The 15169-nt window shown below is 36.3% G+C and overlaps 1 protein-coding gene across 1 annotated transcript in view; it reads left to right on the forward strand.

Moving 5' to 3' along the window:
• The first annotated feature begins 760 nt into the window (after positions 1-760).
• LOC131066618 (uncharacterized) overlaps positions 761-15169 on the forward strand; it is a 47904-nt gene continuing 33495 nt past the window's right edge. The window contains exons 1-6 of the mRNA XM_058001428.2: positions 761-874; positions 983-1193; positions 2064-2653; positions 9002-9191; positions 9321-9385; positions 9675-9885. Of these exons, the coding sequence (XP_057857411.2) occupies positions 1065-1193; positions 2064-2653; positions 9002-9191; positions 9321-9385; positions 9675-9885 (1185 nt within the window). The 5' untranslated portion in view covers positions 761-874; positions 983-1064. The remainder of the gene's footprint in view (positions 875-982; positions 1194-2063; positions 2654-9001; positions 9192-9320; positions 9386-9674; positions 9886-15169) is intronic.

The raw sequence follows: 15169 nt of genomic DNA on the forward strand, positions 1-15169 counted from the left end.
GAAGAAAAAGACGAGATGTAACTACCTAAATTCAAAAAGAAAAGACACCAACATGGATGCGTGACACATGTTCAACTTCTCATGAATATGATCACTTTATATAATTTACAAATGGATGAATACAACAATAATTGTACTTTATATAGTTGAACCTCTAAGATCTATAATCGTACACCCTAACTCTAACTGTGCATCTGAAACTCATATATAATAATTTCCAATAACTTAAAATATAAAACACCATCAATATACATCAATGTAACATCACATAATTATATTTTAAAAATATGACTTTGTTTTAATGGATTCAAAATCATAAATAAATAATAATAATAATCACCACAATAGACTTTCAAATCACAACTGATAATATTATAATACTATAATAATAATGCATAATCTTTTTAATATCTCAATACAAACATCATCCTGTAATCTCAATATACTTTATTTTATGTTAAAAATATCTCAATTTAAAGAATATTATGAAGGGCATTAATACCTTAAAATGGTTGAAAATGTGACAACCTTATCTACCCACATTATCTACTTATTCTTGAATGTACATTTGGTGTTTGTGCTATACTAAATACAGGTGGCAGAGTCATTATTACTGACATGCCACCTCAGCCATAGGTTTAGTCACACCATTGAAGACAACTGCGCAAACTGTGTTGTTTGGTGGGGCTGGTTATTTGCACGTGTCCTTGGGCCATTGGCTTGGGAAATTTGCAGACAATTAGCATGCAAAATACTAGTACTATGGAATGGAATGCACTCTGACTGACCGTGTTCAGCAGATCCCGCGAAAGTCCCATCGCTGTACAAACACCAATTTCGTGAATCCGTTACCTCGATTACCGAGCATAAAATGGTAATTAATAATGTCGTATTGAGATTCATATTGGGCCCTCTTTTCGCACGAACTTGCAGTATAGACTCCAAGTCATTTAACACGTATTGCCTCTTTCTGTCTTTTCAGACAGGAGGGAGTTTTATTCTCTTTTCTGAACGGTGTGACCTGAAGATGAAACAGTGAGAACATTAGCAAGGACTGGTCAGGAATGGTGGCCGTAAGGAGGTCTCGTCCTCTTCGAAATCAGTTGTTCACAAGAATAACAGTTGTTTGGTTTCTGTGTATACTCTTCATTCTCTTGGCATTCAGTACAACATGTCTTCTGGTTGTCGATAAGGTTAGTTTTGGCTTTTTTCAAATTTCTCGTTTCTGAAGCTGTCCTATCTTGTGATTGATGGCTTTTGTGGTACTGTGATTTCTTTTACATTCTGAAGAGTTTACTTATTCTGTGATTTAGGAGCTTATTTATGATTTCTAAGGATTTATTCTAGCTGCCTGCGGTGGAGATCTTGTGGGTACTGTAATATATCTGTGTTTCAAATTCTAGAATATATTCTGTGGGGGTAGGTATTGTGATATATGTATGTTCCAAATTCTAAAATACATTTTTTTAGGGGTGGGTATGCGGGTGGGTATTGTATGTTTCAAATTCTAAAATTTTGTCGGGGTACAATTGGAGTTTCCTCTGCTTTTTCAAGGACATGATCTGGCTGATTTTTCTTGGAGATCTGCAATGGGTATTGTGATATCTGTATGTTTCAAGTTATAAATTCATTTTGTTGGGGTGACTTTGGAGTTGCTTATCCTTTTTAAGGTTATATGGCTGTCTTTTTCTTTTTATGACAATCCGCTGTGTGTAATGTGATTTCTTTATGCTGCGAATTCAAAATAATTTTTTTTGGGAGGATTCCGATCTGTTCTAGCTCATTTTTTATGGGCATTGCTAGTTCTATATATATCAAATGTTAAATGCAATTTATTTTGCGTATGTGGATTTTCTTACCCTGTTCTTAGGACTTAGTCTAGCCGTCTTCGGGGGAGATCTGTTGTGTGCTTTTTTGATTGCTCTATGTTTTAGTTTGACAGTGAACTTTTTGGGGTCAATTTGGAGTTTTTAAATCCTTTTTTGAGGGGTTTTTATAGCTTTCGTACGATTGAGATCTTTAATGTGTATTTGATTTCTGTATGTTCTGAGTTTTTAATGCAGATCAAAGCTCTATCTGTAACGAAGACAATAGCCGGAGACAATCTAGAGCCCACTCCATGGCACCCATTTCCAGCCAAAATATTTCCATCAGATGGCAAGTATACACGAGCTTCGCAGATTTTCCAGTGCTCCTACCTTACCTGTTCTTCACCCTTGAGGTTCATCCGCTCTTACATGAATAAGAATGAGCTGCTTCACAATACAACTCATTCCTGCCCTGCGCTTTTCCAGTGGATTCACGAAGATCTTGCTCAGTGGAGAGTGTCTGGAATCACAGAAAACAACATTAAGGCTGCCAAGGAATTTGCTGCTTTTCGAGTGGTCATTGTGGATGGTCGGTTGTATGTAGATCCGTATTATGCCTGTGTGCAGAGCAGAATGATGTTTACAATTTGGGGACTCTTGCAGCTCTTGGAACGGTATCCTGGGTTGGTGCCTGATGTTGATATCATGTTTGATTGCATGGATAAGCCAAAGATCGAGAGGGCAAAATATAGACAATCCAAATTCTCGCCACCTCCTCTGTTTCGATACTGCAGCAATAGAGATCATCTTGACATCCCTTTTCCAGATTGGTCCTTCTGGGGATGGTAAGCGCCCCTATCAAATCCAATCCTTTTTTAACTTTTATAGTTTTAATGCAAAATCGTAATTTGAAGACTTTTTGGCCCAGAGTAGCATAATTGACCATCAAGCAGCATTATTGGAGAAAATTCATTCCTGCAAGTAGGGTGCAAGAACCAAAAATCATGTCAATCGTCCAAATTAATTCCAATAACTATCAGCAAAGCTGCACTCTGGGTACTGTGCAGTTCAATTCCAGTTATCTTGATTCTTAACCCTGTTTATTCTTTATCTTGATTGTATATATGGACTGAACAAATTGATGCTTCCGTGCTTTTTGGAAACCATAGTAATAAATACTAAATTCAAGCTTGTGCCAGAGTGGCAAGTAGGAAATGGGAAGAGCATGTGCCGCAGAGTAGGATTACTGACCATCAAATCGCCTTCCTCAACCTTCATCTGAACATAAACCTAAACCACATCGTTGTTGCACATTCATTCCTATATGTATAGAAAAAGCAACCTACAGCAAGTCAACAGCACAAATGCAATTCTATATCTATGGGGTAACCTGCACTCCGGATGCAGTGGAGTTTGAGTGTCAAGTATGTTATTCCTATTTGCTCCTGATCTTGCTTGTATGGATAAACAAAGGACTGAAAAGCCAAATTCATGTTTGAGTGACATATTTCTTAATCCCATTTACACCTATCTTGATTGTGTGAATAAACCCATCACATAAGATACTGGAAACCAGAAACAGAGTTCATTTTAGATTTTTCTTAGAGGTGTCGATGGTGTAAGTCTGATATTAAACATAAATAATTGAAGTAATTATAGTTTTTTCTTCTACTAAAATAGTTATTTCAGACTTTGATTTCCATATATCCTGGGAGTCAACTTCTACAAGACAGCTAGGGAATCCTTGGATGCAGAGACTTGTTGCAGAATTTTGCGGTGCATGCTAAGTACTTATTTTGAAGGTTGCAAAATATAATTGGCTGTTGAGAGTCTGTAGACTATATTGAAAGGTTATTGGAATTAAAAACATAGAGCAAAAACTGCATGATTGGAACCTGTCTTAGAACAGTTAAAGGGTTGAAACACCAAAATAGAAGTGCAGAAAAAATGCAAAAGTTTAAATGGGGAAACCCTCTGCATTTGAAGTGGGTAACATTTGTGATGCATTTCTTTATATTAAAGTAATTATATAATGTTTCTATAATGGTCATTTGGTTAGTTAGTTTAGGATATTTCCTTTTTGTAGTTTGTTCTTAGAATGTTTCTTTTCGGTCTTTCGTTTCTGTTTTAGAAACTTTGTTTGTAATTGCTTATCAAGGAGCCCTCGTCTCCTTTGTTAATAGTAATACAACATGGAATTATCATTTCATGGTATTAGAGCTTAGGTTCTTTTTTGGTGAATTTCTAAAAAAATTCGTGGGTTCTCTAATTTTTTTCCACAAAAAATCATGGAATGGTTTTGCTTGATTTTTTCCACAAAAATTGAGTTTTTATTTTTGTATACTACTTGTGATGGCCACAAGTAAAATTTTTAAACAAACTGGGGGGTTTTGTACGATTTTCTCTTCAAAAATTGTGGATGGGTTTTTTGTAATGGGTGAAAAATTAGGGTTTCCACCACAAGAAGGATGAAAACCGCTAATTTTTTCTGAAGGACCTATTACATTCAAAAGAGGGTTGAATCCAATAAATTTAGTCACAAACCGACAAAGATAAGGACTGAAAATTAATTGGATTCAAGGGGTGAATTTGTTTGCCCTCTTTTGTAAGTTGAATTGCTGAAATTAGGGTAAAGTGTTCAAAATGAAGGTAAAAACAAAGAAACAACAAGCTATAGTCGTCAGATTTAGGCATGTGCACTTGGATCTGAGGAATATAAGCAGATTTGGATCTGATCCCTAAAAGAGCTCCAAAAATGTTGGGATCATGGCGAAATTCGCCTTGGTCCTCCGAACTTTTCGCACACCAAAGGGGGATTGATTTGTCTCTGCAAATAATGTCGATTCTAAGGATCACAGCTCCGTACTTGTTTCTTGCACACAGAAAGAAAGAGAAATAGGTTGGGAATAGGGGCTTGCCTAAGTCAAACCCCGGTTATAGAGATAAAAGATAATTGAATTGCTGTAATTGAAGATTCTCCTTTTGAGGGAGATGCTGAAACCAAATGATATACCTCTTTGTGAAGTTTTGTTTGTCTCCACATCCGATTAGGGTTTCATGAAGTCTTTGACAAAATAGGATGGAAATGTCCATTTTAATGCTTGAATCTTGACTTTGTTGCTGCTCCAAAACTTGAAGGAAGACTGATTACTTGCTCAATTGCTTGAATACTTGAATGAATGCTTGAATGTAATTGCCGAATTGATTCCTTGATCTCAAAATGAGAGGGGAAAGACTCCTTTTATACTTGCCCGTTGAAAAACTTGCTAATTTTAACATGAGTTGACATGGGGTTGGATTTCCCGCTCAAATTTGAAATAGCAAAAAGGGTTTGAAGAGGGGCCCAAATAGGGAGGACCATGGCATGGCGCCCTGGTCCTACCCCATTTTAGGGCTAGGACAAGGTGCCTAGTTGATGTGAATAGCAATAATGAAGTCATATTTGCATGGTGCGAGCAGAACCAGGTCCCAGTCAAGCCTAGGGGCACAAACACTTAGGTAGGGGGACCAAAATGCGGTCAAAATTGTATAGGGGTGCAATTTTAGGATGCTACAATTTTTTGATTTTTGTCCACAAAAAATCATGGAAGTTTTGCACGATTTTCTCTTAAAAAATCGTGGTTTCTTTGTTCATTTTTTTGCACATTTTTTTACACAAAAATCATGGGTTCTTTCTTGGCTAGAGGGTTTCAAAAAATCATGAAGGTTGTTGTTGTTTTTTGGGTTTTTTACTTTTTTCCATAAAAAATCACGGTGGTGGGTTTTTTATTTTTTCCATAAAAAATCATGGTGGTGGGTTTTTTTATTTTTTCCATAAAAAATCATGGTGGAGGGTTTGGTGATTTTCTCTTCAAAATCATGGTTTCAGTTTTTTGCTGTTTTGTTTGGTCAACAAAAATTGAAGTTTTTTGAGAAGCTAATCTTGGTGTCTCTGGATAAAGGGAGGGATAGCTTTGTTCCCTAACATCATGTTCGAAGGATTATGGTAAACTTGGTCATATCTAGAAATTCTGCAAAACCAGGGAGGGTCTCAGCGGTAGGCTCATGTCGCAAAGTGTTCTAAAAAGAAGGGGGCAACCTTCTATGCATTTGTGGCCAAATGACTCGCGGATTGCCTTCTGTATGGTAGTTATTAGAATGACCATCAAGGGAGGGTATTAAAGTAATTATATAATGTTTCTATAATGGTCATTTGGTTAGTTAGTTTAGGATATTTCTTTTTCATAGTTTGTTCTTATTTAGAATGTTTCTTTTCGGTCTTTCTTTTTTGTTTTAGAAACTTTGCTTGTAATTGCTTATTTAAGGAGCCTTCGTCTCCTTTGTTAATACAACATCGAATTATCATTTCACTTTAGTTAATGGACTTGTCCTGTGATCCCTCTATTATGACCATGCGTTCTTTCAGATTTATAATAAATTATTCAAGATGTTTGAGCATGACTTTTTCATATCCAGAGAATCTCTCTACATTCATACTCTCTTTACAATAGTCCAGATAAAGAGTTTAATAATTACATTGATGTTGTCGAGGTCCTTAAATACCTTTTTACTCTATTTAGAACAAAGGCTAAGAGTATCAATGTGTAGAAATAGAGAGGGAGACAAACAAGAGTTAAGATGAGCTTTAATAAACTATTCAGAGTAAGATTGTTTTAAACAAATGAAAAATATTGTTTTGAAAATTCAAAAATTAATAGTTGTTGCATTCCAATGTTTTGCTTCAAAAGCTCTAGCATAGCTACCAGGTTTAAAAAATTAATTTGTTTTGGAGTTCAAATATCTTCTTTGGGATGATGAGATGTTAGAGAACTAATTTTGAACTTGGTAAGCACAACATAAGCTATATAATTGAGGTCATCATGAAAAATAGTCACAATCAATCTTAGGGTGTTAAACCCTTTCAAACCATATCTATAGAGAAAGGATTATGTTCCATTGAGATTCCTGACACGGGGGGGGGTTATGGTGGTACGGGGGGGGCCTAAGTTTGGAGACGATGGTAGAACAGCAGTGGGGGGGTGGCAAAAATATATGGTACTTGGAAACTTAGTTATAAAAAGATGTATAAGGAATAAGTATAATAATTGTAAGTGAAAATTTGGCATACTATGTAAAGTGTAAAGTTTTAAACTAATAAACATTAAAAGCATGACAATGATTGCATTGGAATTCGAACATTTACAATGGTGGGTAGAATTTTTGAACTTTGGGAGCAAACCAAGAATTAAGTATAAGAATCACAAATGAAAATTTGGCATACTAAATGAAGTTTAAATTTTAAACTAATAAACATATAAAACATCACAATGATTGCATTGACAATAACAAAGGTGGGTGGAGATTTGGGGTCCAAGGGCAATGCCCCTTGTGGTGATTAGGGGTAGAGCCCTCAATGGGGTCAAAGGGTAGTGCCCCTTGTAGGGGTCTGGGGGTGGATCCCACAGTTGAGTCAAAGGGCAGCGCCCCTTGCGGGTCTAGGGGGCAGAATTTATTTTTCACAAATTTATCACTTGTTTTTGTTTTAAGTTGAAGTTTCTAATTGGGGCCACGAGAGACTCCTAGATGTCCTCGGGACGTCCTAAGGACATCTTGTTGTCCTTGACATCCTTGGAGTCTTGGCAGCATCCCGGTGGTGGTGGCAGTGGTGGTGTGGTGGAGGGACGTGTTGTGTTGAAAACACACATGCCCCTTGCAAATGGAGAACCCCACTTTTTCGCTTTCTAGCTTAGTGTTTGGCTTAGTTTTTGTTTGGCTTGGCAATAGTTTGTCTTTTAGCCTTTGTGAGGGGATTTCATTTTGTCTTGTCCATGGGGTGTGATCAAGTCAAGAAATCAAGTTTCGAGTCTAGAGTCCATGATTGAGCGGCAGGATTTAAAACTAAAAATGTTGTCAAAATTGTCAAATTGCGAAAAATGTTGTCAAGGAAAATTGTCAAGAAAAGTGTGAAAATTTGGAAAATAATGTTGCAAAAATTATTTAAAATCCCAAGTTAAAATGTGGAATCCCTAATTAGGATGAAAGATTCGAGGAATCAAGTCCAGATTGTTCCTCTCAAAGATTGAATTTCCTTTAGCAACTCATGGAGAATCCTTGCCAACTTCTGTTTGGCTCATGAGTCCTTGGACAACATGGAAATTGCACTCTTTGTCCTTGTCTACCTTGCATATGCGCCTCCACTTGTCCTTGGACAACATGGAAACCCGCCCTTTGTTGTCCTTGTCAACACTTCATTCATGCCCTTGTATGCCCCTGGACATTCCTCATATGCGCTCATGATTTCCCTTGAATGCACCTTAATCTCGCCAAGGTAGAGTTTATTAATCAAACTGGCCGATCACAGGCAATAGGTTCATCTCTTCCAAGAACTTGGCAATTACTTTCAGTCAAAGTCAAAATAGTGATTGATTTGCATTAAATCAAACATTTAGTCAAAATTAAGTATAAAAGGTTCTCATACATTTTGGAGAAGTCATCACATCATTTTAATAGCTTGGTCAAAACTGAAAATATGATGCTTTCCTCCTGTAAAATGTCTCTTGCAGCCAAGTTGATGTGGCTACATATGGTTGATGATGCAATTTCTGTTCAAACTTCTCCAGCAATTCAAATTGCATCAAATTTCTTTGTTCAGATTTCACCTGAAGGCACCTGGGACACTATTGTTACTATGTTAACGGATATGCCCAATTAGTAAAACTCAACTCAGATGTGTATTGAGATGTCAATATGTTCAAAAACAATAAGGATCCATGGTAAATACAGACTGGATATGGTCAGTTGCAGTATAGAATCAAGCTGTATCCAATTATGTAAAGAAGAAAAGAGAATTGAAAAACATATGCCTGCCAGAGATAAGGAAGAAATATTTTCCAAAATTGTTCGCCAGCTTTCACATTCATAATTTACCTTCACAGTCCTTTAATGTATCTCAATGCCATCAGCAGGTAAAGGCAAGCATACAGTGAATCCTGGTACCATGATGAATAGATTGACAAGAAGCATCTATTTTGAAGATGATATTTTCATATGCTATAGCCTATTAATTATAACATCTATACAGCATTTTTGAGAGATGTACTTGCATCACTTGGAATATTCTTTCTGTAATGACTTACCAAAATAGCATGCTAAAAGTAAGGATTTTTTTTTTCAGATTTGTGATACTGAGCATTTACATGTGGATGCTTCCTCAGGTCTGAAACTAATTTGGCACCCTGGGAAGAAGAGTTCAACAACATTAAAGAAGGCTCCAAAGCTGTGAAGTGGATAGATAGAAAACCAACAGCTTACTGGAAAGGAAATCCTGATGTGAGTTCTCCCATACGGACCAAATTGCTGGAATGCAATAGTTCCAGCATGTGGGGGGCGGAGATTTTGCGGCAAGTAAGTTTTCAACCAAAATGCCTCCCTTGATGAACATGCACACAGTCATGCAGCAAAATAGTTCCACTCGTCTGTAAGCTTATATAGATTTTTAAATGCAAAGTTTTAACAAATTTATCTTTCTTGCAGAATTGGTTTGAAGAAGCAAATGCAGGCTATGAGCAGTCTAAACTTGCAAACCAATGTAGGAATAGGTAAGAATCTAAACTTTGTGGCAAATGCATGCCTATGTTTGGTGTCTAGAACCACTTTTTCCCTAGTCCTTCGCTATTGTACCTGCTGTATGTTTCAGTCCATTTAATCTACTTTGGTTATTAATGGTCTTTCTAGTATTTCTTTCATTCTCTGTTTTCTTTCTTACCAAGTAATTCATGTAGTACCTGTTGATTACAGCATACTTTTATGCCTGTTCTTCATGACTGTATGTATGCTTGATTACTGAAAAGTGAAAAATCTTTGCTTTGTTTGTTTTGTTGTACTCAGGTATAAAATTTATACGGAAGGCTTTGCATGGTCTGTAAGTTTCAAGTATATATTGTCTTGTGATTCACCTGTGCTTGTTGTAACACCCAAGTATTATGATTTCTTTACTCGTGGACTCATGCCACGAGAAAACTATTTGCCAGTGAGAAGTACGAAACTTTGCACATCCATTAAGTTTGCAGTTGACTGGGGTAACAGTCATCCGGCAGAGGTACTTGTTGGTCCTCCCTCCTTTTTATATTTACAAATATCTCTAGGTATGCAAACCCCTTTGATAATATAAAGAGGACATACTCTTGTTTGTGCATGAATTTCTTTTGTTTTTTTGCACACCTTTGATAGACTGTTATTAAAACTAAATCATTTTCATGGCTAGGAATTCTCTATATGAAACCTACCTCGTTTTTTCTTATTCTTTAGTTACTTTTACCTATTACAGAGCCAGGGCAAAAATTCATAAATTAAAACTTCCACAATTGAGATGTATTTATAATCATATGCTGGTGCATTATTGCTTTTATGGTCAACGTTAATCCCCTGCCTTTTCTTTCTGTTTTTGAGTAGTCTTTTACTATGGAACACTCTTTGTTCAGTGCTTCTTCAAGCTGATATGAGATGCGCGTGCGCATTAAGATAAGTATACTTTTTATTCCCTTATTTTAAGAAAAAAAGGCATAAAAACTATGTATTCAAATCATTTGAAAACTACAGTAAATATGCAAATTTGCCTTTGGATCTGGAAGATTTTCAGAAACAGAAAGCAGGCAAATTTAATAACCATAATACCATATACATCCATATGGTCTATACAATCTCTGATCCAGGCTGCATTACTGATTACAATAAAGTCTGTGCCATCTACTGCTGGCAGGATAAAAATTAGAACTCATACTATCAGTCAATTTAATTCTATAATGCATAATGAAAAGATAAATTCTCTGACTGCTGAACTGGGGCAGATTACTGATATGAACACAATTGCAAACAAGAAAAATCACACAAAGGAATTAGTCCCAACTTTACATGTGTTGTGCATTCTATTGTATGAGGTATATATAGAGCACAATGATATACAAAGAAACTTATAAATAGAAGGAAACTTCTAGACAAAAGGAAGCTTCGAGAGGAAAGATGCTTCAAAGAGATTAAATATGTGCATAAAGTTATGTACAACATTTAATGATATACAATAAGCCAATTCAATCATATAAAACATTTAATGAAAAGCACTAGCCCATGTGGCTATTCCTCATCATTTTCTCCTTGCTTAGACAAGATTGTCCCCTTTCAGCAGGGTATAAAAACTACTTAATGCCAAGGCAAGCCATGAGAAAATCAAATGTTGTTGGACAACGAAGTCCCCAAATAGATAGAATTCAAATGTTGAATGAGAGGAGCTGAAACACATAGGAATAAATTATCTTGGAGGATGAAAATGCTTTTGAGGTTTTTGATGACAAAAGGATCCTCATATGCAGATTTGAGTTTCAAATGTCTAACTTGCCAGTTTGGGTTTGGCGGTTCACTGAACTTTTCCTGAGGTTTGATATGGCTGGGTTCATGTGTATAATCTATATCTATCTATGTATGTATTAAAAATATATAAAAATAATAATAATTTGAGTAAAAATACAAAATTGAATACAGAACACAGTTGACAACTTGATAATTCAAGGTCAATTAGGAGTTGTTAAAGATGGATAATAAATGGTTAGTAATTGAGAAGTCCATTTTTAGAGTTGATTTTGTTTTTACTTTTATTTTTGGTTAAAAATTGCTATCAGCTTTGAAAGTTGCAGTCCACTGTTGCTAGTGGCTTTGTCCATTATAATGTTGGATACACAGGGTTTAATTAAGCTTTCTCATAACAATAAATTCATGACTGACATTCTATAAGTAAATGTTACGTATACATGCAGATACGTTTTGAAGATTTCATCCCCATGGAATCTTCATAATCGATTCCAATGGCTAAAGCTAAAGTGGAGGAATTATAGCAACAATCTTGTTAGCTGTATTGAAATCAATTAATTCTAGAGCTTTTATTATTTAGTATGCTAAAATGAGAAATTAACCGGATATGAATTTTCTATTGATCATGAGTATGGTTGCTATAAATTCTTTCCTTTTAAATAACAATTGAATTCTCAATGTTTCATTTACATTTCACTAAAGAAGATTCCTCCTCCTGATATATAGCTTTTTTTCTTGGACTTGCTATTCCAGCACTGTGTATGATACACCTGATGAGCATCTGCAACTTTCTTTCTATTCTTTCACTACAATCAAGATAAAGAGAGGCATTCAAAAGTTAAATTCTTGTAATTTTACTGATTGTGAAGCGTTATGTTCTTTATTTCTTAAACCAAGAACGCAATTTAGCTACTCCAACTGTCGATCTTCTTCATGAAGCTATTTATCATAAGTTTCTTTCATCGCAACATATCATTCATCCTGTTCAAAAATCTGGAGATATTCTTGTTCCAAAATATTATGATACCGTCATCATTGTGTACATTTTTCCAGACTTTAAGTCAAGGCAATTGATATGTATTTATCTCAGCATTTGAAATAGAGAGCAGAGCTAGGTGTCGAGTGGGTTCATGAAAAACTACTAGATTATCAACCACATCTTCACCTTATGTGCTATCATTGGGGAAGCTAGCAAAAATAATGCTGGCACCTAGCTCCAATGAAACTACTATGGATATAAAAAAGGCATTTAAGTCAGCTCCAATGAAATTGTGTCTCCAAATATTACAAGAGTTTGTCATTTCTCAAGCTTTTATTGCGGCAGTTATGAGGCCCTATGGTGCAGGAGCACCTAGCTTCATTTCATCACAGGTTTGATAGCAGGTTTGATTTTTATTAGTCTTGAGTTGGAAAGTTTGTCTAAGATGTTTTTGAGTTGTTCTAAGTTGTTTGGATGAGTTTTGAACTCATTGTGTGGTCATGTTTCTTGTTTTCATCTTTTTGCTCAAAGTTGCCAGTTTGGAGTTGCCTGGCAAAATGTTGGGAAAAGTGAGTTTTCAATGTGTTTTTGTTTCGAAAAGTTTTTAGACATGCTTTGTGTTTGGTTTTTAGGTGTGAGTAGTGTTCTTAGGTGATTGGTAGTCTTTGAGGTCAACCTTGCATCATCTAGGCATTAAAAGTTGTCATTTTAGACATGAAAATGTCAAATTTGAGTGCTCTTGGACATGTACCTGTCCGTACAGGAGGATAACTGACTTGTAGAGGTATTTATTCTCCTGCTTTAACCATTGTAAGGGTTGATTTCATGGAGATATCAAGCATTTTTCAGTTTGCACTAGTTTTTTACCTTGTTTTTCTCTAAGTTTTAACTCCATGTGAGCAGCAGTCCGTACACCTGCTGTACTTGGCCGTACTATTCTTACATTTTCAAGTTCTCTTATGCTTCTCGAAGCTTTTCCCTTTGGTGGCATCAAATTTCATTAAGTTTGGAATTCTAGGCAAAATTAATTGGTTTTGACAGTTTCACTGCCTTGTCTAGGAATTTGGCAAGGATGCTTGACCAACTTGGCTTCTTGAAGCCCTAAATGTTCATGGCTTCCCAAGAACCAGTTGGTCAACTTGTAAGATATGTAAATACATGTTTTTATTTCAAAAATGCAGGTGCAAGAAGTTTTGTGGCCATGGAGCCCTAGGCAAGTGTGCCATTTGGCTAGGGTCTTTGAAGAAGTTTGATACTTTGCTCTTCTATAGCAAATGCATTCATCAGGTGGACAGACCTGTCTTGATGTTCAAGTTGTATGTGAAAGCAAAGAGGCTTTCTAAGCCATGATAAAGATGGTTGCATTTTTCAGTTTGTGAAAATTGTGTAAAAAAACAGTGAGTCACTGTTTTGGTATTGGTTTCCACTCATTTGCTTACTCTCCACCATATATTGGTGTTTGTAAAACCTTGTATCTCCTTTTATTTGTTTGCAAACAAGAACAAGGAGTGGTCTTTGACCCTGCCCATGGGTTTTGAGTTTGCCAAGACCAATTAATGATCCTTTAGGCAAAGTTGTAACGCCCAGCTGGCTATAACAGTCAATTGTGACTAATTTTTGCATTTTAGTGAGTTGTTTATGCAATCTTCCTCTTCCAAATAACAGGTATGAAGGTCAACAAACATTCCAAGACAGAGCATTGATCAAAGACATCAGACAGACCTTTGAAAAAGAGTTTTGACAGTGGTAAATGCAGGTTGAAGTGAAAATGCAGTGAAAGAGGCAAAGTGCAGTGATAACAAGTTTTGACAGTGAATGATTCATTGGTTTGAAATTGCCTGATGCCTTTTTGTGCAGGGCTAATGTGGTTCTCCTTTGTCACTAATGTTAGACATGTTTACATGTTTTGAATGTAATTGGTACTCATGCAATGATATGTTTGTGGAAAGCAAGAAAGGGAAAAGTTGTAAATGTTGCACACTCCTTATGAGCATCTTTTGTAAAACCTTGTTCTCTAACCTTGGAAGGTGTAAAACTGCTTTATTTTGGCCTAATTAGTATGTGGCATGGTAGAACTAAGGTTGCATGATTCACATTGAAGGTTTCTAGCTTGTAAGTTGATTCTTGCCATCAAAACCCTAGCAAACCCTTCTTTTTGCACCCATTTTTGGGACAGTCATGGAGGAGGCCTAATGGACCCTAAGACTTAGAAAATCCTCAAGAACTTCCAAAAGGGTATCAGAATATAAGGTTCTTTTTGTCTGGAAGTCCATCGTTGGAGCAGGATGAGCACAAAACCCCAAAAAGAGGGCTAATTCCTTGTAGCCCATTTTAGGCCTAAAATATGGTTTTCTGTCAAATCGGGTACACAAAGGAAGGTTGCAAAGCATAAAGCCCATCAAATCAAGTTGAAACAAGTTAATTTTGCATGCATTTAACACATTTGGTGAGATAGACTCCATAAGTCAGTTTGTAGCACTTGTGAAGGATTACTACACTCCAAACCATAGAAGACCAAAGACACCCATGGGGGTAGAACTTGACACAAACTTGTAATTCATCAAGAGGAGACCTTGTGCAGTCAGAGAACAGGTCAGGGACAGAGGAAATGAATTCCAATTGAGAGAGTAAGGTGTTAGACTACAAAGCCTAAAACAATGGAGTTGAAGCCCTTGAGCAACCAGGGAGTGTTTGACTTAGGGAGGTGGATCAAGGAGAGTTGCTAGGTTGCCTATAAGCTTTTTTGCTCTCTGATTTTGGTGACTACACCTTGAAACTAGCAAAGGACCTATCACTTAGTAAAAAAAATACAAGCCATTTGGGCAACCCCCTTGCCCTACCTCCCTATCACCCTATGAACCTTTTGTATGGCATATTTACCTTTATGTGCTATCACTGGGGAAACTAGCAAAAATAATGCTTAGGCGATGTGTTGCTTGGTGGATTTAAAAAAGGCATTTGAGTCAGATCCAATGCATTTGTGTTTTGAAAGATTACATGAAATTGTTATCTCTCAAACTTTTATTGTGGCAGTAATGAGATC

Source organism: Cryptomeria japonica, chromosome 4 (genome assembly GCF_030272615.1).
Source record: "Cryptomeria japonica chromosome 4, Sugi_1.0, whole genome shotgun sequence".
Taxonomy (NCBI): domain Eukaryota; kingdom Viridiplantae; phylum Streptophyta; class Pinopsida; order Cupressales; family Cupressaceae; genus Cryptomeria; species Cryptomeria japonica.